The sequence below is a fragment of the Wyeomyia smithii genome, chromosome 1 (genome assembly GCF_029784165.1).
Source record: "Wyeomyia smithii strain HCP4-BCI-WySm-NY-G18 chromosome 1, ASM2978416v1, whole genome shotgun sequence".
Lineage (NCBI taxonomy): Eukaryota > Metazoa > Arthropoda > Insecta > Diptera > Culicidae > Wyeomyia > Wyeomyia smithii.
Window position 1 is genome coordinate 179058053 of NC_073694.1, and position 27080 is coordinate 179085132.

The window sequence follows — 27080 nt, forward strand, 5'->3', positions numbered from 1 at the left end:
GTGACTACTAAACACAATGGCTGCTGGACTACCCTCACCTACATTGTTCTGACAGAAGTGTTGGAGGTTAAAAATTCGGAAACTGTTTCCTTTCGTTGCATAGACAATAGTCGAAAAATTATAACCTTAAGTTCAATATGTCTTTTATTTTTGAGCAATATTGTGTATGACCCGTTAATTCACTGAAGATGATGTTGACTGTGTGAAACTTGTTCGCATATTTAGGGTTATCTTCGAACTCGACGATGTTCTTGATTCATATGGTTGAATGTAAATAATGTAATTTATGTACCCATGAAAAACAAGCATCTACTAAGTAATTCAAGCAAAGCCAAAAAATGTCCTTCGCAGTGATCTGATTTCATCTCTATCAAATAGATACCAACTTACCATCTATGATCATAAGTTATGATTCATAACCACTCACAAACAGGCTTGTGAGAAATGCACTCCACTTTTGGCCCATTGTAAAACTGGTGGAGCTGCATGGTATTCTAAGCAAAGTGGTACAAAAGCTACCAAATCTTGCGTACAAGTAACGGTCCTCGCATGCAATACAAATAGCCTCGAAAGCAAGCGCTAAGCTTTTCTGCAATGTATGGGGTTGTAAATTCACTCTCCTGCAAGCTTTAGCCGGTGTTTTTTTTTTTGTCAAATCGTTCTGGGCATTTTTGTCATCAGCAACCTATTTGATCAATCTGTTCTTTGCGTCAAAGGGGTAGAGGAATGGATAATAATTTCAATACTAATTCAACAAAGTCAGTTTCGTTCTGTAATAATTGAATCAAACTGTTCCAGCCCAACAGGTTCCATTCAACTATTTATTTGTTAGAGCTTTATTTCGTCAGTTTTGCATGTCTTATTTAGTTGGTAATAGGTACTACAATCAATTAATATTTAAAGTAATAACAACTATCGTATATTGACACAGTTTCTGTCGCCTATTTAGTAGTTATGTTTGTGGCCGGTCGTCGCTTTGTTACCACTGATTATAAGTCTCGCTTCTACCTTCCCGAACACTTTTGTATCATTTTTATGCAACGACAATCCTCGCATTTAAACTAAAATCTCTCGACAAACGGGATGAAATAAATGATATTCTCAGTCAACGCATAGAAAGCTTCCAGATTGGACTATCGTTAAACGACAACTAAAATAAACTCGCTGCTCAAGTTGGGTAGTGATTTTCCATAGTTTTCCGCCTCGGTTAATCCTAGCATGGACTCTACTAACCGCCAGTTTCAATTTTTAGGATTGCAACGAAACGTTCACTTTTGCTCGGCATTCAGCACTTGCGTGCCTGCCTCACTATTCTGGAACCCAATTTCCGCTTGCTGTCGTTTCTGTGCCGTTATTCTGTTTTCGTCCATCTGTAAGTAATGGAAATGATGGTTGATTTTCTGCTTTTTTGTATAATTTAGGTAGAAATGTCATACCAACTGTCGAAGGAAAGCGTGCATCGCAAAGCGGACTCCTCTGTCGAATCGGTTCTGTTCCTCTTGCTGATCACTGACGTCAACACTGTCCCCAGCTCTATAACCTGCTTCAACGCTGACCGGTCTCAGCTCGGGAGCGACTTCCAAACTCTTGCCACGATCCATGAGTGGCAGCCTCAGGTACGGTAACGGCGGTAAGCCGGTTTTTAAACGGTCATTTACACTCCCGTACAGTAGTCCCTCCTCTGGCACCGCCGAAGATCTTTTACCGTGTCCTCCGTAGCAAGCGTGACCGAAGGCGGCGCAACCTCCTGCGAGCAAGTAAGAAAAAATTTAATTCATTAGAACTATGCACTGAAGTTTCAAATGAGAAACAATAACGCGTAAGTAGCTTTCTACATTCGCTGGTCGAATTCTTCTGGGGAAAGAGTTTGCCAGTTAAGATGGGGTGTCGTTTATCATCTAGCTTATTGTGACCTGTTTATACCCACCAGGTATGTTCTCGTGCTACCGAGCATCATGGCACGAGCTGTGAAGCTAAATTGATCGAATTATTTTCATTTTTTTTGGAAAGCAACCACGTGCATGAAACGAGCTGCAGCTCTGCTTAAATTCGATGTGGCAAATAAAAGTCAGGCGTCCAACCGGAAACACATGAAATCTTCACTCCAACGAGTAAGTAGAATTGCTCGAGGGAAGCAATGTTATATGAAAAATGTATTCATTCTTAGTTTAGACGCCTATGGCGTAGAATGGTAGTTTGAACGTCCTGAGTGTAGAATGCGTTTATTTTTATTATTTATTGGTAGAATTCTCCATTCTCTGAATATCTAGAAGGAGGAAAACAAATCGTAGGTTCAAATTTTGAAAATTACGATCTTGTTACAACTTCTAATTATTTTAGAATTTTTCCCTCAACTCTATTACCTGCGCGAATGTCATCCAGTAAGCTAATTAACGTGGTTCACGCTTGTACAATTTTTATGCGCTTTTTCCCCCCATGTCCAACAGTATGATTCAGTCTAGAATCGAAGAGGCTGTAAATCACGGTGGTGACTGCCCGAGTAATATTCGCCAATGAGCATAACACTTGACGTGGCCCTGCTGCATAGGCTACAAGTCGAACAACAACCGAACCGAAGACAATGCAATTCTTCGCCAGCCATTTCACTCTCTCATCCATCGCGAGCGCGGAAGTTGGATGCTGTTTCCCCTGCTTCCTGTCACAATGCGGTGATTTGAAAGAAAACGCAACAAATTCAATTGATGCGACCCCGCAACCGACGACAAGCGAGTCACGGAATAAACTATATTATACGGAACTATACGATGCAGGTACAGCTTGTGTCGTAAATGATCTATTTGTGGTGCATAGTAAGGGCACTGAAGGAAAACAGCACAAAGAGTGCATTTTGATTTCACCCTTAGCTCTGCAGTGCAGAGTTCTCGAAACAAATTGCTGTTTATTTTTTTAAATAAAATTAATTCCTCAACTGTGCAAATAATTGGCAATTTCGTTTCGTAATGGATTAACTTTGAAAGCTTTCCACCAACGCTACGGAAAAGAATACAGTGAACTTTCGTTTATAGCCAATTAATACGATCCGCAGAGAAAAAATTAACCATCAATTTAAACGTATTCGCATCGTTACGTGTTTATTTCCAATGACGCTGGAAGAGAAAAAAGGGTTTTTTTGACACTGGTACTCACGCTTTGCGTTGGCGTTCTGCACGAGGATTAACGCGAGAACCAGGCTGATGTAAACCGCCGACAGTTTTGGCATTTTGTTAGAATACATGGGGAAGCTCTGTAAAAAGAAAAAAACACCGTCAGTAACCATGCGTCTCCTAAGTGTCGTTCTGATGAGAGCGTTTGGTTATGGATCGTTTCCCCGCTAAGCTAACTACGATTGTCACAATTGTCACATCCACCATTTAAGTGTCCAGTGTGAGCATTAGCAGTCCGAGATGGTTAATTAAATTTACAGCGCAGCGAAAATAAATTGTCCCCCGAAGGGCCATTAAACTTGCGTTTTAAGAGAATTATACACTGCCAGCGTGTGCCACTTTCAGTGCCGTTGCTGCAGCAGCAGAAGTGATGGGTGAACCGATTGACGTGATTCGGAAGTAGAATTAGGCTACATACACACTCCGCTTCTTAATGGTGACAAGTAATACCCGTAAAAGCATTCGCCATTAATTATTCATCACCGCAAAAACCAGGCTGCGCAACAAGTATAAGTACTGCAGCACCCTGGTGGATGGGGGGAAAGTAATGTAATCGTAAAATGTCACTTACACACGTCACATCCTCCGCTCGGCTGCCAGATTTGGCGACATCATCGTCGTTTATCTAATCCATTGAAGTAAACCAAATTTACTGCTGGAGGTGGTTCTCTTTGAAGCTTTCAGCGGGATGTAAGCTTCTGCGCCACGTTCGCTGGTTCGTGAGTTTTGAGTTAGGGATAATGGGGCATATTTTGAACTGCTTAGAATTTCAGATTAGCGCCCTTGCTGTACGGCATTAGTAAATTTTGTGGTTCTCTGCTATCACAGAGATGAGTTGTTTGATCGGGCTGAATTTGGAATGTCAGCTTTGATGCCGGCTAACTTGACTAATCACTGCGTGCAGCAATTATTTAATTATAATCGATCCTGTGGGACGGAAGCGGTGTTAATTGGATAAAATGCTTTGATGTCGACGATGGCAGTTAGCGCCGAGCAACAGCGCCAAAAAGGGAACTGTCGCCCACACAGATTACGGAATCATTGAGGTTCACTGAAGTTTTACATGCATACGTTGTCTTCGCAGTATTCCTAGAAGCTCTTGATAACATCCATTCCTAATGATATAGAAATTTCCAGTGATAAGTTTGGTATCCTCGCTCTTTAGAAGAGAGAGAAACCAAAATTCTAGAAGCCAGTTCCACCTAGAACTTTTCGTTTAGAACTTTCATCATTTCTTCGATGCGATAGTAGATTTCCACTGAGGTGCAAATTGTTTTTAGTCGAATCTTTCGATAAACAAAAACATCATAATCTGACTGAGAAGATGCATAAAGTTTGCAAACTGAAATTAAAGCTGTTTTTAAAAAAATTTCTCAATTTTATTGAAATTTTGGCCCTAAAGTGGTCTTTAACTTTTTATACGATTGATACCAATAGATCATGCGATTCTTTTCCGGAAGAAATGGTCAAAGATTTTTGAAAAGGAAGAAGGTCTCAAAAAGAGTGATCACAGTTTACTAGAGAATGAATAAAAATCAACAAGTTATTCATTAATTTGAGAGTGTTCAGAATTTAAAGGGACTCTCAGAAACTAAAACAAATACCAAGCCATTGACTTTTTGTAAATCTTTGTTGTGAGATTAGTAGCATCAAATTTCTAATACCATCCGATGGGTATCTGGAAATCGGTATTTAAAATACCTACATTAGAGAAACAGAGTGTTTGTATTCTGAAGTTAAAATATTCATTTGAAATTAGGACTAAACTTCCCATTGGCTACAAATATGTACCAAATTATGTGTCTAAAAACGTAGATACAATTCTGCGAAGTTTAATAAACAACAAGGTGCTTGTAGAACAAAATCAAATTGCATTACTGTAAGCCAAAACAGACAATATTTTATAAAATAATGTTCGACGGGATTATCTTTCTTCAGTAAAAAAGTATCAGAAATCGAATGGTAGGTGTCTGATCTACGTAAAATGTCAGCAAAATGTCGATTTTGCCCCAATTTCCCTACAATACAAAAATAGGTTTATCTGCTGACATTTTACGTAGATCAGACACCTACCATTCGATTTCTGAGACTTTTTTACTAAAAATAAGATATAATTTGACTACCACTTCAAGATATTAGTGAATTACCATTAACGCTCAGAAATAATCGATATTATTTATTATAACTCCCTCACTGCGACCAGAATCGTAGATCTATTGTGAGTTATGCCCGGGTGTCTGCTGTATCCCGCACTTCCGTTAATAGCAATACCGCTATTGAGAAGTGGCATGTTTATTATTATCGTTCATCAGTGCTTGTGTGTAATGTGATACTCTTCCTTACACGCTTACTCTGTTCTACCATACCGATACTCTTTCCTCTTGCCAAATATCACCAATTATAATTCCCTGGAGAAGTTTCGTCGTGCGTCCTTCTGGCCAGTTTTGTTGATAATAGGGACTTATTTTTTGTTAAGAGGAAGTCACGCAAAGGTATTGTAGATTTCAGCGTAAAGAAATGGTAACTGGTGGGGAGCCTGAGAATAAACCCATGTTTAAGTCCTTTTTGACACCGGATGGCCTGGTTCTACTAAGATTCGAACCCACGACCATCCGCTTGACAAAGCGGACTCTGTAACCAATCACCGTTTTGAGCTCAGTTTTTGTCCGATTTAAGATCTGTTTTTTTTCCAAAAGATGGGTAAAAAGATGCTAAAATGTGGACAAACTCTTAAAATTTTGATATTTGGTCTTAAAACAAAATGGCGTCGAAAAAAACATCAAAAATTACCGGTTTCTCAAAAATTCAAAATGGCACCATTGTTGCCCCTTGAGTTGAAATATGTTTAAATTCGGGGAAATTTAGTTTTGTATAAAAATACATTAAAAAATATATGTAGAAGCCAAGGCAGAAAAAAAGTCAATTTTTGTTGCACTGTGTTATAGGTTTATTTATTTCGTCAAGCAAATGTAGACTACAGTTATAATAATACAATGTTTTCTTATATTCTATACATTATTTCCAGTAGTTAGTCGTTTTTTTGATTTGATTTCTGCCCATAGTGATGTCGATATTTTCGCAGTGCTGATTATAGTGACGCATCTTGCGATTTATTGGGCCATTTTTTGAGTAGTTAGTTCTGTGAGAGCTTTCCGAAAATATTTTACGATTTCTTAATTGACGACTTGGTGCATAAAAATTCAGTTGCGATAATAATTTAGTAGATTGCATGAGTTGAGAAATAATGTCATTGATAAAATAAAGCATTGAAAGTTCGCGGCGTTCTTTTAGTGCTTGTATGTCTATAAGCATGCAGCGTGCTTCATATGATGGTAAGGGAAATGCTGTCCAATTTGGCTTACGAAGCGCGTACAAAAGAAATTGTTTTTTGACAGATTCAATGCGTTCTTCATGTGTGACAATTGTGGATTCCATACAATGCTACAATATTCCAGAATTTGTCGGACGTATGTAATATTATTTATTTGTAAAGTCATCTGACACATGTATGGTCTTAATGATAAAATAAATCTAAGTTACAAACATAATTACACTAAACATCTTAAAATAGTTGTCGTCTACAAGAGAGTCGTCGTTTAAAGGCATCAATCGAAATCCCAAAGTCGAAAAGTTCGTAGACAGCATTGAATTGTGCGGCCATAAATCGAATTGGATTAAACAGCCCATAGTTCACTCTGCTTGGCTCGAGGTACAGGAAGTCTTTTGTGCGGAGTGGTCTCTCGGGTGCGTAAAGGTTCATCTGTTGTAGTATTGCAGGGCAGTCAATTTGTCCGGAAAGGATTTTAGCAACAAAAACGGCTTGAGCAGTAGTTCGTCGCTGCTCGAGTGTTTCAAGTCCTAGTAGCTTACATCGAGTTTCATACGAGGGTAAGTCTAACGGGTTGTTCCAGGGTAGCATGCGAAGTGCGTATCGAAGAAATTTTTTCTGGACAGACTCGATTCTAGCGATCCAGTTTGCTTGTGATGGGCACCAGACTACCGAGCAAGACTCGAGGTTAGAGCGCACTAGCGAACAGTAGAGCGATCGAAGGCAGTAAGGATCCAGAAACTCATTAGCTATCTTGAAAATAAATCCCAGCTGACGATTAGCCTTTGAGATCATTTCATCAAAGTGTGGACGAAATGTTAGCGCACAATCAAGTTTTGCACCTAGATCACGAATGTGAGCTACCCGTTGCAATGTATGATTAAGTATGGTGTAATCGAATAAGACTGGATTCAGCTTGCGGTGAAATGTTATTACGTTGCACTTCTGAACACTTAGTGTCAACAGATTCTTCGTGCACGTTGTAGTTCCAGACAGTCGGATAAGGCTTTGATTACCACGAATATTTTTACATCATCTGCGTAAAATAGGCGACACCCAGGTGGCAGTAAAGAGGAAACTTCGTTTATGAACAGAGTGAAAAGCAGGGGACCTAAATTGCTTCCTTGTGGGACGCCAGAAAGATTCGTGAAATATTAAAATAAATCCCAGCTGACGATTAGCCTTTGAGATCATTTCATCAAAGTGTGGACGAAATGTTAGCGCACGATCAAGTTTTACACCTAAATCACGAATGTGAGCTACCCGTTGCAATGTATGATTAAGTATGGTGTAATCGAATAAGACTGGATTCAGCTTGCGGTGAAATGTTATTACGTTACACTTCTGAACACTTAGTGTCAACAGATTCTTCGTGCACCATGCCTCAAATTCGTTGATCAAACGTTGTAGTTCCAGACAGTCGGATAAGGCTTTGATTACCGCGAATATTTTTACATCATCTGCGTAAAATAGGCGACACCCAGGTGGCAGTAAAGAGGAAACTTCGTTAATGAACAGAGTGAAAAGCAGGGGACCTAAATTGCTTCCTTGTGGGACGCCAGAAAGATTCGTGAAATATTCTGACTCTTCCGAACCAATTTTCACGCAGAGATCTCGGTCCGTCAGGTATGATTTAATCCATTTTACGAGATCACCAGAAACCCCAAGTTTCTCTATCCTACTCAGTAGAATTCCGTGGTCGACTCGATCGAAAGCAGCTTTCAGGTCTGTGTAAACAGCGTCTACTTGTTCCCCGTCACCCAGACGGCTCAAACAAAAAGAGACAAATTGAGTCAAATTCGTTGCTACAGATCTTTTGGGAAAGAAGCCGTGCTGATCCACGGAAATGCATTGAGAGCTACAAACAAACAACGCTTCATGGACGATGATTTCAAACACCTTCGAACAAGCACACAGTGACGTGATTTCGCGATAGTTTTCGATATTTCGTTTGTCTCCTTTTTTGTGTACTGGAAACATTATCGATTTCTTCCACATCGTTGAAAGTGTTTTCTGCTGGAGGGAAAGATTCAGTATAATAACTAGAGGTCGAATAAGCGCTGCCATGCATTTTTTGAGAACGCAAGAGGGAATCCCGTCAGGTCCAGCAGAACACGAATATTTCAGTTTTTTATAGCTTTTTCAACTAGATGATCAGTCACGTGGAAGATATTCAACTGAAGGAGATCACGTGGAGTGTTTTCGATAGCAGCGTTTATCTGTGCGTCTGAAGCAATGACCGAATTAAACGTATCCTTGAAATGCGCAGCAAAAAGTTCGCATTTTTCGCGCGATGTGCTGGCCTCTTCGTCTTTTAAGAACATGCATACTGGTAAACCTTCCTCTTTTTTCTTAGAAGTCACAAATGACCAGAACAGTTTCGGGTTTTTACGAAGGCTTGCTTGCTTGTGCAAGGTATATCGTCGGTACAAGAAACGATTGTAGGAGCGGTAATTATTACTAGCCAAGCTGAACTGCTGTTTAGAGAGTGGGCAGCGTAGTCTACTGTAAGCACGTAAAGCAGAAGATCTCAGACGTTTCAAACGTCGCAAATGTGCATTGCCCCAAGGTGGCTTTCGAGGAGGTTGGCGGACAGGTGCCGAGTCTGATATCAGTTGTTTCAAAATATGTGTGAAGTGATTGACCGCATCGTCAACATTTTCGAACAACTCTAAGCGACGCCAATCGACACGCATAAGTTCCGCACTGAGGGACGCGAAATCAGCTCTACCAAAATCCAGGTTATTTTCGTCCAGAGTTTCAACGAATTCAATGGGTGCGGAGGGCTGAACAGTAATTGGATTGCGGGGTGGTCAGCGTCAAGTGAAGTCAATGGCTCAGCAGCTTCCCGAACGCAGCAAACCGGGAACGTACATTCATTGATCAAAACTAAGTCAAGTAGGCGAGAATTTCTGTTTGTAACATGATTGATCTGCACGAAGCCCTGCTCACTAAAACCATCCAGGAGAGATGCACAAGCAACAGATATACGAGACTTCAAGCTGTCAACTGTTGGTGGCGCATTCATCGGGAAGCTCCAAACTAAACCTGATTGATTATAATCACCAAATAACAATACCAGATCACATAGACTAAGGTTGGAGGTAATTGCTTCTACTGAACGTATGTGGTCCCTGATGCAAATTTGGTCACCTCTGCGGTTGGGATGCAGATAAATGACGCCAACACTCTGTGATTGATGCGGTAGCTTCACTCTGATCTAAATCTGCTCGAGCGTGTTACAGATAGGAATAGGGTCGGTATATGCACTCAATCTTGCTGACACAGCAATAAGTACGCCGCCGCCACGTGATTTGTTGCTGTTTTGTGAACTCCGGTCACAACGAAATACTGAAAAATTCCCGCCAAACAATTGCGCTGAGTAGATTTTCTCATCTAGCCATGTTCCAGTCAGTACGATGATGTCAAATTCGGATTCAGCCACACCGATGAACACTTCGTCGATTTTAGTGCGTAATCCACGAACGTTTTGGTAACAAATCGATATACCATCCTTCATCGTACCACGTGCAGATGGCGCAGATGGTGGAAGAGTAACGCAACTGGAAGATGAAGCCTCCTCAGAGAGTAAATCAATGTCAACGGTAGAATACTTGCCGGAGCTGGCATCCTGGAAGATCCCACCACTCATTCCGACCGCAGGATCGGGACGGCTATGTTGATCGCTGGCTGCAAGAGGCTCGACTGGGTCGGACGAATGGGGGACTTCCGTAAAGCTTTGCACATTGCGTCCCGATGTTGTAGGTGACATCACGTTAAAGGTGGTAGTAAGATCGCTGCTGACTCGTTCATGGTTGCTAAAATTCATCATCAAATCAGGAAACGAAATCTGTTCACACGAATTACAATACTTGCCTGGTGAGGCGGGTCGGAAAACCCCGTTCCCCCAACCGATAACAGGACCGAGACGACTAAGATGAGGGCTGGCTGCGATAGACGCGACTGCATCGGGGGGGTAAGGGGCTTCCTTAAGGCTCAAAACATTGCGCCTCGGTGGCGGTTGGGCGTGGATTATGTCCTCACAGGGAGCTGTTGACGCGGTGTGCCATGTTCCGAATCCGAACGATTGCGAAATTTTATTGAACCGTAGTCATCAAATTCACGAAACAATAATCCTTCTGGCCATGTTGACGATTCAAGTGCTTTCGATTTTACTGCGGGATCGATACCAATTTTGAAGGAGACAAAATTCATAGTACTTGTGTCCATTCCCCTGGGGACCAGCTTAACAACTGTAGGTTCGGTTGTGATTTCCAGATTGGCCTTAACCATAGATGTAACAGCATCGACAGAGACATCCGGGCGAATTCGAGATAGGTACAGCCAAAATTTTTGCTTCTCATCAGCGTAACTACTAGTAGGGACAGACACGATGCTCTCCCCTAAAGGTTTAGATCCTACCTGAGAGTCACTGACGGCCCGGGCTGATCCATCAAGACCGCGCAGACGCTTATTTGCTCGGCGTATCCCTGGCAAAGGCCAGTTTGGTGTTAATGCGGTTGTTGTTTTGGGGGCAAGCTGTTTAATTTCTTGTCGCAGTTCATCTATTGCGCTTGTAAGCGACGAGAGCGGTGAAGTTTCATCGGCTCGACGAGACATCATGCAAAAGTGTGAATTTTCAAAGAGATCTGCGCATTCATCACACATCCAATACAGATTTTTCTTGTTTGATGCAAAATAATTCGACAGAGCACGAGAGACACCTGAGCACGAATTGTTCATATGAAACGTTGCTCCACAATATCCACGGCAGGTGACAAAGTCGATGCCATTAATTGCATCATTGCATTTTTTACATATTTTTGCCATGACTAGCGGGGATCAGGTCGCCTTCAAGCAGGCAGAACGAACAAAAACGGACGATGCTAAGCTGCTACTCTAGCCAAACAATAGCAATGCCAGCAAGAAGCACTATTCACTGGAGATCGAAAATCCTAAAATCTCGCACTATGACACTGTACTTCACTCTACTGACGATCACAGGTTGATCAATTAAACGCACGAATGTTCAAATTAATATTTCAGCAAGGTAGAACGGTAAAAATACTTTATCGAAACTGAGCAATAAAATCACGTAAACACAACGATGCAGTGATGCCAAAAAAAAGTAAGATAAGTAATATACAATAGTTTGATTGTATATGGGTTTTGAAAATTGTGACCGAAGCGTTTTATAAAGCCCAGCATACTATTTGCTTTGTTTATTATTGTGTTATAATGTTCTATGAATGTAAGTTTGGAGTCTAAGACTACGTCTAGGCCCCTTACGATTTTGCATTTTTCTACTTATTGGTTTCCTAAGAAAATGTTTGCAGGTGGTGTTACTGTTTTTCTGCTGAAGGCTATTGAATTACATTTTTTAATGTTGAGTTGTAATAGACTTTTGTTGCACCAAGTGTAGAATACATTAATTTCATTCTGGAATATTTCGAAGTCTTCTGCATTGGTTATTTCTATAAAGAGCTTCATGTCGTCAGCATATACAAGCACATGTATTGACTTAAGAAGAAAGGAAATGTCATTTACGTATAATATAAAAAGAAGAGGGCCCAGGTGAGAACCTTGAGTAACCCCAGAAGTTTGTCTATTGGGTTTGAAAAGGAATTTTGAATGCGGACTATTTGTGTTCGATTTGATAAGTATGACTGCAGCCATTCCAAAAATTTTGTTTCAGTTCCGTATTTTTCGAGCTTGAAGAGCAATAAAGGTATGTCGATTCTGATGTCGATTTTGAATTTAAGCTTATATATATATATATATATATATATATATATATATATATATATATATATATATATATATATATATATATATATATATATATATATATATATATATATATATATATATATATGTATATATATATATATATATATATATATATATATATATATATATATATATATATATATATATATATATATATATATATATATATATATATATATAAATCAAATATTTATTTGCGAGTTTATTTATCTTAGGAACATATTTTTTTTATTACATAGATACTTTACAGAACTAGTTTCACCTTATATTTTATATATGGTATGGTAGAATGGTAGACGAATTCTGGAAACGGCAGTGGGTCGTTTATTACTTGCCGTTTCATTAAAAACGACACGGACCACTTGTGCAAGCTTCGCGGATCACGCGATAAACCACAATAAAAAAACACTGAACTTTTATAAAATCATCGCCAACGTTTCGAACCGCTGGTTGGGATCTTCATCAGGGCCTTTATTTCGGTTTATAAAACAGAAAATCTGACATAAATGTTTTATGTTTTGCGTAACGAAATAAATTTTCAAAATAGACCCTAGTGAAGCTCCCAACCACCTGATCAAAACGTTGGTGATGACCTAATAATTTTAGTTCAGAAATCGAAATAAAAATTCATCATCACTGTCGATGATACTGGAGAAAGTTTTTATCGATAGTTCCAATCACATCTGAACTAGATATCGTTGCCTGGCTATGAGTATTAAAGTGGTTCATCGTTATATAAAAAACCTAAATTATTCCACCTAGCGGTCAGACCCAGCCTTTCGCATTCAAACTTATTATTTGTTAAAATAGATTTACATGAACGCTTAAATTTAATAAAGGTATATTCACTCTTTGGGTTCTAATATATTGATGTTCTAATTGTGATGAAATATGAAATTTGACGTAATGTTAGTGCTTAAGAAATATTGAAATAAAAGAAACGACTCTTAATTTCGAACAATTTAATCACGAGCGATACCGGGAACGTTCAAATAGTCCGATACCACATTTAAATTATGTTGAGGCCACATATATTGATCAGAGCAGATATAATTTTAAATAATCTTCGAATTACTTTTCCTTCCATAACTTTTGAACCACATATCAAATTGTTATGTTTCTTATTTGTAAGTTTCAGAGATGACTCGTTCGTTTGATACTAGTTATTTTCTAATAAGGTTGTGTAGTTTCTGTGATAATGAAGCTTCGTCATTCTCACATTTCGGTACATTACAAACGAAGTCACAGTTCGATTACAGTAAAACTCAATAGGGTATTATGAGATAGCTAGACTTTTCATCTAACACTAATTTTGTGGGAATCGGGTCAGCCATCTCTGAGAGAAGTGAGTGAGTCCAAGTAGTCTTCGGAATATGTTCCTTTTCTTTGCTGGATTTCACATTTTTAAACATAACAGGCAAAGTAATAGTCCGATTGTAAACCAAATAATAGGGTCTTATGGGGCAACTAGACCTTCCATTTGACTTTGATTGTATGAAAATCGGTTCAGCCATCTCTGAGAAACATGAGTGAGTTTAAACAGTCTTTAAAACACTTTTGAACCACAAGTTCAATCTTCATAAAATTCAAAATTTAAGGGTATTTCAGGTAGCCCGTTCATTTGAAACCAATTTTGTTTAAAATGGTTGTGTAGTTTTTGAGACATTGATGTTTCATGATTTTTACATTTTGATACATAACCTCTAAAATAAAAATCCGATTACAATAAAACTGAATAGGGTGTTATGGGAAAACAAGGCCTTTCATTTGCAATTAATTTCATGAAAATCGGTCCTGCAATCTCTGAGAAAGTGAGTAAGAATGAAAATCTGCACATACATACACACACATACACACATACACACACATACATAGAATGCTCAGCTCGTCGAACTGAGTCGAGTGATATATGCCATTCGGCTCTTTGGAGCACTTTTATATTTTCGGTTTTGCCAGTGATTGCTATAATTTTCTAAGACAGCGGTTCACAACCTGGGGTACGCGTACCCCTAGGGGTACGCGAAAGCCTTCAGGGGGTACGCGAAAGAAAAATCAGTAATGGCGGACAAAGCAATTTTTTGACGTAGCTCTGCCGAAACGAAGTACATGGTAGCTGGCAGGAAGCGTGAATCACGAGTTGTACCAGGTATACAAACATGCTGACACAGTGAAAATAACACAGCGGGGCAGACTTCAGTGGGCTGGACATGTAGCCAGAATGCCAGTAAGATCCAGTAAGATGCCATCGACTCCATGGTAGGCCTCACACGCGGTGGATGCGTGTGGTGGAAAAAGATGCACGATCTGCTGGTGTACGAGGAGCAGGGTTGATATTTGTTGACAGTCTTGAGTGAAAGTGAAAAAAAGCATCCAGAAACGTTATTTTTTTACAATCTTTTCAGAGTTCTCCCTTCCCGCTTTTTGCATGGAAGTGAACTGTCAAAACACCTCATTATATTTCATGCGATGAAAGCAAGACAACAAAATCAGTTTATCAGTTAACGAAGATTGTCAAGGCATCGGTCAGTGTCAATGAAAAAGTGTTTCGGTGAGGTTTATTTTGGTTGAGTAGACTGTTTGTTTTTCTTTTTCGCTTTGAAGTGAAGATCATTTGGTTGGATTTGTCGTCAAATTTAATTCCGTAACCATGAACGATGCGCGCGATCTATTTCATCTGAGTATAACAGCACGTTACTAGGACGAAAATCTAGTGTATCTGAAAGAGTGCTGCGATCATTGGAAGTGAAAATTGAAAATGATTGGCTGTAATTTTCGAAGAATTTTGCTGGGGAAAATGACTTTTATCAGCACTGACGAGGAGACTGGAGAACGACTGCTCAAGACAGAAGAAGCTGGACATCTCTAATTCGTTCGGCCCTGGACCGGTGAACGGTCCGTTAGCCAACAAAGTAAAGTAAGTATATTTCTACAGAAAGACGAATTTATTATCTACTCTTTTGCCGAAGACGCCACAATAATCGAACAAACCGTTCTGGCTTTAAAAATATTCACACCCATCAATACCCTCTTTATATAAACCTTTTATTAGAACACATATTTATCCCATAACTGTGCAAGGTTTCGACGAAATAAAAAAGTATAATTAAAATATACATTGAAATAGCACTCATTTTTCGATTTAGTGCTAACGTAAGAACTGCATTAATCACATAAAAACACGACGCGCTAACGGACACAACACTTATTGCTTTTACAAACGTAAAAATTGAAATAGGTACATTTTTTACGGAGTTGCTCCTAAAAAAATCAGCGGTGTTTATTCAGACTGCTAACCCGAAACAAAATCGAAATTAGTATTACATTCCAGTCGAATCCCCGTTGATAAGCATATCAACATTTTTCGTTGATTCCTGTCTACAATTATTCAGTTAATTCCAATAACTTTAGTCCAAAAATCTATACCAGAATTCATTTTCACTGATGATATTGGAGAAAATTAATGGTGATTTTATTTCCACGAATAACACTGGTCGACATAAGCAAAACAATTGCCCCAGAGGTAAAACTGGGAAAAAATTAAAGATCAATGCTTTTTAACCATTCCTGTGCATGTTGGTGCCCATAGCCAGTTCAAAAGTGCATCAAAAGGCCGCAGAGTAATTGCTCGCCTGGTTTGTTGCTTCTACGTTAGCTTACGAGAAAACTAATATTCATCCAAAATACATATTGTGTGTTCTGCCATATACGCCATATTATGAAAGATTGGGCCTACTATACTTCTTTGAGGTACAGTTGTAATAGACAATCTATCATATTTACCAACAGATTTCGGTCACTTCAGGCTGTATTCAAAGAACCGGAGGTTGCCATCTTCAGAATGGTGTCTGGGATTATTTCCCAACTATGGAAAGGCCTGTGTTGGATGGAATTTCGAGAAACCGAAAGTCGCCATTTTGAAGAACTGGGTATGTGAAATGAACTTCACCGCGGTGCACACTTCTTTCTTGGGGGAAGTGCCCTGCCAGTCGTTGCCATCCAGGGTGAGATAGGACTAGTCGTCAATCACCACCGCCTCGTCGTGATTATCCAGGAAAATCGACTTATTCCGCTGCATCATTGCCTGCAGCTCTGAGACCAGTGGACAGGACTGCTTCTTCCTGATATGTACGTCCATGTTCGTCAGGTACTTTCCACTGTTTCCTCAAAAACATTCGAAAAATAACTATTGGGTTTTAGAAATTAAGTGAAATATTCCTACATTTCTGTAGCGTTGGTAGTTAAAAAAAAACAGACTTGATAATGGGAACTAGAGAAAAAGTTTCCAATTTTTTGGCAATTCAGCGGAATAGCGTCAGTTCCATTTTGTGTGACCAATCTGAATGGAAAAAGACTTCATACTAAAAAAATGACCTCTAATATAAATATAAGTGTAAATCCCAGTTACCCATATGGGAAAGCATTAATGCTTTCGAAATATTTTTTATAGGTTTTTAGCTATCCCAAAAGACTCCAAGATCTTTTATATGGTCTACATAGAGCAGACGGTGGTTTGCTATTGTATCAGCATGAAACAGTCGACAGGGAGGTAACAGTAAAGTAGCATCGTTGATGAAGATTGAGAAAAGTAGTGGGCCCAAACTGTTGCCTTGTGGAACTTCTGGCTTATATTGTGCTTCTTGTAGGAAAACACGGCCGCAATCAGGGATGCCACATATACAGATTTTTCTATATCTTACAGATTTTTGAACTGAAAAAGCAATACAGAATCCGTATTACAGAATTAAGGAATATTGCCAAAAATACAGGTTTTACATATTTTTTTGTTATACCGACGAACTGAAATCAATTTCAAAGGTAGAATTCGATTAAAGGACTTTCAAAGTATTGCAAAAAAACAACATTAGGATTATGTTGGTATCGATGCAGAAGAAGTGGAATGTGACTTGAACGAAGCGCGAAAATAAACGTTTCGAAATATTTGTCGGGATTTCTATGCAAAGTCCGTAAAACAAATTGCAAAGAGATGCGATTCCACCGATCCTGTTGTAAAAACGGCAGCTTTAAGTAATCTTAAATCGTTCGTGAATTTGGAAAATTTAAACGACTTGATGCGACAATTTCCCAAATTTGTAACAGTAAGTGGCTGATAAAAGCTATCTAACGAATTTCGCACGCTTGAAAAAACTTTTTGACCGAAAGATTCATTGAAACAAATGACTTAACTTGGTCTGAGTTGTTAAACACCACTATAGGCGGAATGGTAATTTCAAGTTTCCGTTACAGATCACTTGTGAGATTTTTCTGACGTAGGACTACGTCTTTGTTTTCTATACTAGATTACATTTTGTGAAATTGAAAATGAAACTGGCAATGGCAAATGTTGCGTCAGATTTCAAACGATTATAGCAAGCGAACGACTTAATGCATCTTAGTCATTTATATGTCGGTGGATAGATAAAATGTGTAATGTGTTTTGATATAATGTTTAACATTGTTGCTTTACTGCTTAATGGTGAAAAAAGTGAAAAGTTCCAAGGTCATGCTCTCCCATACATTCCCCTCGCTATTGGCTTGCTTCCCGAGCACGGATAACAATAACATGGACGGAATAAATTCCACATATTTTGATTCAAAAAAATGTTTTGTTCCGTTTGTCTTTCTCAGAACTGCGTGGCCACGCCCTCATGGCAAAAATCTTCGCTGAACTCTAAACAAAAGACTGCGTGTAGAAAATTCAGCTTCAGTCTAGTTTGTCACACAATAGCAAGTGGAGTATAGCTGTTAGAGGTACGCGACATTGAGAAACGAGAGCTGCATACGAGTCATCTTCCAGGCACTGCGGAACATGTTACCTTTATTTTGCATACGGCAGCAACAGTTACCATCGTACGCTGCAGAATATTTAGCTGGCACATTTGCTGGAGGGCACAGCGGAGAGCAAACTTTATTATGCGCGGTCAAGCAAAATATTCAATGCTACCGATGGTGCGATCATCAGCGTTCTGTTGCACGAATTTCTAACTGAAGATTATGGAATCGGTTCTTTTCAGAACTATAGATGCTTGAAGATAAGAGTTATGAGAATTTTCGCAACTACTACTAGTGTAAAATGCATGCATAAATCGTTAGTTTTACAATAACGACCATCAGATATAATCGTTAGTGTTGTCTATGAACAGTTTATCGCAGCATATAATATATACATTACTAGGGCTGTATACCTTGTAGTATTTTAATAAATTCACACTTTTCTGCTTATTTAGAACGTATACTTTTAATATTTAGTTAAAACCAGAAATTGCATGGCCTCTAAGCTAATGATCTCAATTTTAATAGCTGAATGCTACGTTGCAGGCCAAGGAGGAGATACTAATATTAAATTAACGAAAATTTTTAAAAATAGATTAAAAAACATGTATAAACATCGCGTAGAGAAAGATGAATTTGTTTAAATATATTCTGCGAGCAAAAATGTTTTCATCCAACAGTTTGAGTACAGGTTTTTAATACAGATTTTTTGGCCCGAGATACAGATATACAGATATTTTCAAAGAAAAATACAAATATAAATGTGGTAACCCTTGTCGCAATCCAGGAACGGGGGTTTCAGATGATGGAAGGGCTTGTTTGTCATACAAAGTACGAATGATCTCAAAATTTTATATTTTTTCAACGGGTTTTTCAAATGTTTTGTTCCAAGACCCGTTCAAACCCTTGCACGGTATACCGCATTGCATCAAATTCGAACACTATGATATAACTTCGTGCACTAAAAAATCAACAAAACATGAATTTATTCATTGGTCTTGAAGGTTTTTTTTTATTCTCGCTCATTTTCCGTCGGTCTAGTTCCGCCACTGTTGTGGCCAATCACCAACGCCCAGGGAGGCGACTCCACACCCTGGACCCTAACTCACGACCCCCCGTTTATTAACGGACCGGCGCCAACGGCTTTACTTCCTTATGCGATGGAAGGCGTGATCCCAGAGATTTTTCGCCTCAGAAAATCTCCCGGTGTCGGCTAGGATTGAATCTAGACCAGTGGGTTGGTTGTGAGTGGATCACGCTACCTCACAACCATCGACACCTATGTCGGCGGTGGGATTCGAACCCAGGCGTCGAGCGTGGTTGGCGGAGACGTTACCAACCACACTAGGCCCCCGCCCATCTTGAAGGTTAAACATGTTAGTTATTTTGTTGTTGCAATTAAGTGCTATTGTACATGGAAACCAAGAGAATCTAGAAATCGGCTTTCATTAAACTCCGAACACATCAACGTAATCGCTAAGAGATAGATAGGCAAATCGTCTGAATACTGACTGGTCTTTGACTGCCTATAGCTTCAAAGTTTGTGTTTTATCAGTGTGTCTTTAAAAGACTACCTGAAAGTTATTTCCCATCAGTCTTTCTAAAGACTACCTACTTTTGAATTTAACATTTGTTTTAACTTTTTTCGTATCACCTGAAATGGCTGGACCGAAAAAGAAGCCTCGCATCGCTGCGGGGAGGAAAAGAGAGGCATCTCTTTCTGACACTTCGAGTGTCTGTAGTGACAATCCTTTTGATATTTTGCCTGAGCAAGAAGCTGGTGAAATGGAAGTTATTAATAATGAAACTATACAAAATATAAAATCTTTAAAAAAGAAGAAAGTTCCACATATTGTGGTAACTATTTCTTCTGAATTTAATATATTCAAAAAGGAACTTTCAACGTTTGTTTCTGACGTTAAAGTTACCTATCAAATTGGCCGTAGAGGTGAATGCCGCCGACTCAGTAAAGGGTCGTGATCGTCTTGTTCAGTATTTAACTGACAAGATGTACAAATTTTTTACATATGACACCAAGAACGCCAAGCCGTTCAAGGTTGTCTTGAAAGGTCTCACCAACGATCAAACCGTTGATGAGATCAAACTTACTTTAACAGAATTACTTGGCATAGCCTCTACCCAAGTAATTCTAATGAAACAACAATCACGAGGCGAAAACAGTCAGCGCACTGGAATTTCCCTTGCTAATTATTTAATTCATTTTAACCGCAATGAGGTTAACAACTTAAAATTTTTTGAAAAAGCACATGCTTTGTATAATGTGCGTGTAAAGTGGGAAATTTATAGGAAGTATGACGGAGGTGAAAAGCATATCACCCAATGCCGTACTTGCCAACGTTATGGCCATGGTTCCAAATTCTGTAACATGGACCAAAAATGTCTTAATTGTGGAGACTCTTCTCACAAAAAGGACACATGTCCTGTGAAAGAGAGTAAAAATTTTCGCTGTGCGAATTGTAACGGCAACCATATGTCAAATTTTTATCAATGCCCAGTCCGTTTAGCAATTGTTAAGGCAAGGCAAGGTAAACAAAATTCAATTTCTCAATTAAAACCAACTTCAAAACAAAATTCTCCAAGCGTACCAGTGACGCATAGTTTACCTACTCCTTTGCATACCCGTTTAACTTATGCACAGGTTACAGGTAGTTCGAACATTATACCGCCTAGTGTTGGTAGTTCGAAAATGACCGTTAATATGGGTAAGCAAAACACGCTAGAAAATAATTGTACACCTATAACTCCAGCTAATATTGCTACCGAAAATATTTTTTCTAATGTCAACTGCCTGGGGCCTATTACGGCAGGTAAACTTTCTTTTTTTGCAACAGGCAATGTTCGATCTTATGAACGCCATGTTGCAGGCAAAATCAATGTTTAAAGCCATTCAAATAGGCACAAATTTTACTATTAAAATTGTTTCTAATTTAAAATTTACCAATGATTTTAAATAAAACAATTAAAATATTAAATTGGAATGCTCGCTCATTAAAGGCCAATGAGAATGAGCTTTTTAATTTTTTTACAGTAAATAATGTGCATATTGCAATTATTACTGAAACATTTTTGAAACCTAACATAAAATTAAAATATGATCCCAATTACGTGGTTCATAGATATGATAGGATTCAGGGTTCCGGCGGTGGAGTTGCAATTGTTATTCATCGCCGAATCAAACATCGTGCTCTTCCTCATCTTGAGACGAAAGTTATTGAAACTTTGGGAATTGAAGTTCAAACTGAGCTTGGGATTTTATTTATTGCCGCAGCATATTTACCATTTCAATGCACACGCGAGCTCAAAAATTATTTTAAAGGTGATTTACAAAAACTCACCAGAAATCGTTCGAAATTTTTCATAATCGGCGATTTTAACGCTAAACATCGTTCATGGAATAATTCTCAAAGTAATTCCAATGGCAAAATTTTATTCAATGATTGTTCTTCAGGATACTATTCTATTTTGTCTCCGAATAGTCCTACATGCTTTTCTTCTGTAAGAAACCCTTCAACAATTGATTTGGTGCTAACAGATCAAAGTCATGTATGTAGTGATTTGATCACACATGCTGACTTTGATTCTGACCATCTTCCAATAACTTTTTCTTTATCCCATGAATCAGTTTTAAACCCTATGAGCTCTGTTTTTAATTATAACAAGGCTAATTGGGAAAGATACAAAACTCATATTGAGAGAAATTTCAATAATGAGCTTGATTTGCAAAACGAAGTGAATATTGATTCCGCTTTGGAAGCATTAAAATGTACAATTGTTGATGCCAGGAATTATTCTGTTCCAAAGGCTCAAGTGAAATTTGATTCATCAATAATTGACGAAAATCTTCAACTTCTAATTCGTTTGAAAAATGTCCGCAGACGTCAATATCAACGTTCTCGTGACCCTGTTTTTAAAACTATTTATAAAGATTTACAGAAAGAGATTAAGCATAGATTTACTCTTCTGAGAAATCAAAATTTTGAGACTAAAGTTGAAAAATTGAAACCATATTCAAAACCATTTTGGAAGCTGTCGAAGATTCTTAAGAAACCTTCAAAGCCTATTCCAGTTTTAAAAGATGGTGAACGTTTTCTTGTATCCAGTGAACAAAAGGCTCAAAGACTTGCTCAGCAGTTTGAGAGTGTTCATAACTCAAATTTGAATTTTGTGAGTCCAATTGAAAATGAAGTCACACGTCAATTTGATTTAATTTCTTCCCAGAATTTTTTACCTGCAGAAATAATTGAAACTAACTTAAATGAGATTAAATCAATTATTAAAAATTTCAAAAATATGAAAGCACCTGGTGACGATGGAATCTTTAATATACTAATCAAACATCTCCCTGAGAGCACAATGGAATTTTTAGTGAAAATTTTCAATTGCTGCTTTAAAATTGCATATTTTCCCAAATTATGGAAAAATGCAAAAATTACTCCCATTTTGAAAACGGGAAAAGAACCCAGCTGAAGTTTCAAGTTATCGACCAATCAGTTTGCTTTCTTCAATAAGTAAACTGTTTGAGAGAATTATTCTTAACAGAATGATGTCACACATCAACGAAAATTCAATTTTTGCAAATGAACAGTTTGGATTTCGCCATGGGCATTCCACAACTCATCAATTGCTCAGAGTTACTAATATGATACGAGCTAACAAATCTGAAGGTTATTCCACTGGAGCTGCTCTTTTAGACATAGAAAAAGCATTCGACAGTGTTTGGCATAAAGGTTTGATTGCGAAATTGCAAACTTTTAATTTTCCAATTTTCCTAATCAAAATTTTAAAAAATTATCTTACTGATCGAGCTCTGCAGGTTGTCTATCAGAATTCAAAATCTGATAGATTTCCTGTCAGAGCAGGTGTGCCTCAAGGTTCAGTCTTGGGTCCAGTCCTGTACAACATATTCACTTCAGATCTTCCTGATTTGCCTCCAGGATGCAAAAAGTCATTGTTCTGCGATGACACAAGCATTTCCGTAAAAGGAAAAAGTCTTCGTGTCATATGCAGTCGATTGCAGAAAAGTTTAGATATTTTTTCTTCCTACTTGCAAAAGTGGAAAATCTCTCCCAATGCTTCTAAAACTCAAATGATAATTTTTCCGCATAAGCCTAGGGCTTCTTTCCTCAAGCCAAACAATAATCACGTTGTCAAGATGAATGGGATTATTTTAAGTTGGTCCGACAAGGTTAAGTACTTGGGACTAATTTATGATAAAAAACTTATTTTCAAAGAGCACATTTAGAGTATACAAGCCAAGTGCATCAAATATACGAGATGTTTATATCCTCTCATTAACAGGAATTCTAAACTTTGTTTAAAGAACAAACTTTTGATTTACAAACAAATTTTTAGACCAGCAATGCTTTATGCTGTACCGATCTGGTCAAGTTGCTGTTCAACAAGGAAGAAAACGCTCCAAAGGATTCAGAATAAAATTCTGAAAATGATTTTGAAGCGTCCTCCTTGGTTTGGTACACTCGAATTACATAGACTTACTGGTGTTGAACCATTAGAAGCTATGTCAAATAAAATTATTAACAATTTTCGACAAAAATCGTTGCAATCCTCAATTGCTACGATAAGCTCTCTTTATAGCCAATAAGTTAGCAATTAAGTTAGTTGTAAGTTTACTTCCCCTTTTCTGACAAGTAGGTTTAAATCCCTACGAATGATAAGTCCTAATTGCGAAAGCAAACAAATCCTAACAATTAAAATTACAAATTTCTAACAGTGTTGAGAAGTCACCATTTGTGATTGGGCACACATACTCATTAATTACTAATATTTATCATAAATACTTAAGCTACTAACAAATCCCCCCTTAAAAAAAAAAAAAAAAACTAAATTCTCAGCACTGTTCGTTAGAAATTTCTAGAGTCACTTGAAGTAGGATAATATTTTTTATCAATTTTAAACAGTTCCATAATACCGCCGTTTGGAAGCACTTTGATTCGCAATATTTTTTTTGCAAGTCACTTAATTTAATTGGCATAGTCCTTCGAAAGTTAATATAGTTTTCTTTTATTCACGGGGAAAGATACTTGAATAGTTGTTAAAGTAAGATTTCAATGTTTTCCTCTATTGAGTATATATTGATAATACAGTGATCACCCGATTATATCTCACCCTGATGATTTTTGGCGTGATAAAATAGGGAAAGTGATAAAATCGGGAAAGTTTTAATTTATTTTTTTTATTGAAGATGTTAAATCAATAGCTAAATACGTAAAATCAGCGATTTTAATTTCTTTTGGAAAATTTATCTGTACAAACATATGAAAAAAGCTGCAGTTGTTTTTTTTTTTCAAGGGATGAATTTCACTTTTTGTTTTTAAAATTTTTTTTTCAGTACAGGATCTCAAATTGAATTTTTTATATATTTTTTATAAAAGCTCAGACAGTTTGAGCTTTTATAAAAAATATATAAAAAATTCAATTTGAGATTCTGTACTGAAAAAAAAATTTCAAAAACAAAAAGTGACAAAAAAAAATCGATCATCACTATTTTTGTAAAACATTTTTTAGATAGATAACTCAGTTGCCAAAAACTTTTCTGAACAAACCTAAAAAAAAATAAAAAACCTAAAAAAATCGATGTAAAGTTGCAAATAAATTACAATTAAGTTTTTTATTCGTTCAGGTTTTTGTTTGAATTGGTAAAATGAATAACTTGCTTTTTTGTAGCGCAGTACCATAAGCAAAATATTAGATGTTCTCACAACACTAAACTTTGCCGAAGACAGCATGCTGATATCTCTCACATATTGCAACCAGAAAAATCTTAAAATGTAAATAACGATTTTTAAGGCCTTCTCATAGAAAACTTTATGTTGCTTGCAATATGTAAGAGATAGAAACATGATGTCTTCTGTAAAGTTTCTTGTTTTGAGATCACCTAATACTTTGCCTAAGACACCAAGCATCTATCTTTATCTAATGAAAAAGTAAATATTTTATCTCACTTTTAGGAGGATTGATCACCCAGCCTTCTACATCAAAAGATGCGTTTTTAAATATTTTGAAACTTCTCCTAACATATTATACGGTTATAATAAACATTTGTATCACTATTCAATTATTCGCACGATAACAGCAAAATGTAACTTTGTGCATCGGTTGAATTTTTAATGTAAACTGCATCCACAACTGCACAGAATTATGAAAAATATCTCAAATATTGAAGCGTAACAGAAAATCAGTTCCCCCTGACATTTTTTAATGAAATGTTTTATGATGATAAAATCGGGTGAAAAATGTGATAAAATCGGGGACAGATAAAATCGGGGGCAGATAAAATCGGGTACAGATATAATCGGGTGATTACTGTATTGATATTGTATAATATTGTATAATATTGAAAAATTCAAGGAATTTTTTTGATACAAAAAATCAATTATAACTTTAAGGACTGTAATAAGAACAACTAAATATGTTTTGGAAACGCTAATGTCATGAAATATTGGGATGTTGAACAATGTATCAAAAAATGTCGAAAAATGATTCCAATGAAAATCTATATAGCACCAAGAGTCAAAATAGGTAAAAAAAGGAGCGGCAATCAACAAAATAGTATTACTCTGGAAAAATAGAGAAAAATTATTGAGGAGCTAACACTATCAAACTTAAAAAGAATGTTCAGGTTCACCCGAGCAGGAGAAATTATCATCATAATATCATAACCAGATATTGGAAATACACCTCATTGTGATCTTAATATGGTTTACAAAGTTGGTAAAATATCAAAAAATAATATCAAAATATTGTTCCTCCAAAACTATATGAATAGCAAAGCTTGATATTTCAATATCAAACCAATAATTTGCATTAAAAATCACAAAAATGACCGATTCAAATATTTTCAAGTTATCGAACACTAAATGCAAACATAATATATTATAAATAATCAATAACGAACAATTTACACTTGAAAAATTACTTTTAATGAGATATTTTAAAAGCAACTCAAATATCTTATTAAAGGCATAGCGAGATATGATATCAAAGTTTTATGATATTTTCATATCCATGTATGAAACGTGAACATCTTTCGAATAACACGATAAGTTCTCATAGCTAAATATGTTATTGATGAATTATAATTTTGTTATGCTCTCCTGCCCGGGTAGAAGTGACCAATTCTTTAAAATGAACCAAACATTATTTTGCAAATATTAAAACTAGAAATTGCTCTTGTAAGAAAATTTGAAATTTAGCTAAAACCACTTCCAGTTCAAAAAATTCTGTGCATGACCAACTTTCATTTCTGTGATTTCAAGCTAGTGTAAATTAACTTAATAGCCGTCACTAAACTTTTAACTGTTTTTCGAACTATAATTAACTAGAAAATCTCCAAAATTGTTCAGCTGCTGAGTGAATAATATACGTTCGCGGTGAACCTCACAAACTCTAAATGCACAACCTGATATGCATCCTGATTGCAGCGAATCTCCCTGCGGGGGCAAAATTTCTCATTTTCTTCCGTTAAACTCAATTTAGTCTCGGTCATACGTCCGTCAGGTCCCACGTGGACTCTATTTAATCATGCACACCTAATGGAATGGTCAACGAGGGAAATTCACCAGGGCAGCGTTATGATTCTATGAGAATATTAATTGTTAATGAAATGCTCTGACTTACATACATAATTCGGTCTGTTCTACCAAGGGCTTTTGTGCTATAAAGAGCGGTAATCCTTTATTCCCGCCGGTTTCTGTTCTGCCTTACAATTGCAGCTTCCAATCGACAACCATCGGACGGTAAAGCGGGACACTTATCGGGCCAATAATGAACTCTTTTATAACTACCGTCACTAGCTTCTTCTCACCGGAAACACTTGCCAACACCACGGCACAGAATCTTAATAAATCAAACTCAACACGCGATGTCCGTCCGTCGCGGCGCTTCCGATAGCAGAACACCTCACCAAAGTTTAGTCGTAAGCCACTAAAAGTTCTGAAGCTCTGATTGGGAGCACGTCGGAGCAACAAATGGTTGAACCTGAAGACAAT

The 27080-nt window shown here is 37.5% G+C and overlaps 1 protein-coding gene across 2 annotated transcripts; it reads right to left on the reverse strand.

Moving 5' to 3' along the window:
- Positions 1 to 763: 763 nt before the first annotated feature.
- LOC129718096 (uncharacterized) lies at positions 764 to 27080 on the reverse strand. 2 transcript variants are annotated; one of them, XM_055668516.1, is made up of 4 exons: positions 26714 to 27080; positions 3148 to 3244; positions 1437 to 1747; positions 764 to 1370 (listed from the first exon to the last, which is right to left on the reverse strand). In XM_055668516.1, the coding sequence occupies exons 2-4, from the start codon at positions 3233 to 3235 to the stop codon at positions 1269 to 1271; spliced, it is 501 nt and encodes a 166-aa protein (XP_055524491.1). In that variant the 5' UTR covers positions 3236 to 3244; positions 26714 to 27080; the 3' UTR covers positions 764 to 1268. The 2 variants fall into 2 exon arrangements, with proteins under 2 accessions (XP_055524491.1, XP_055524490.1); XM_055668515.1 differs by having other exon boundaries at positions 26710 to 27080.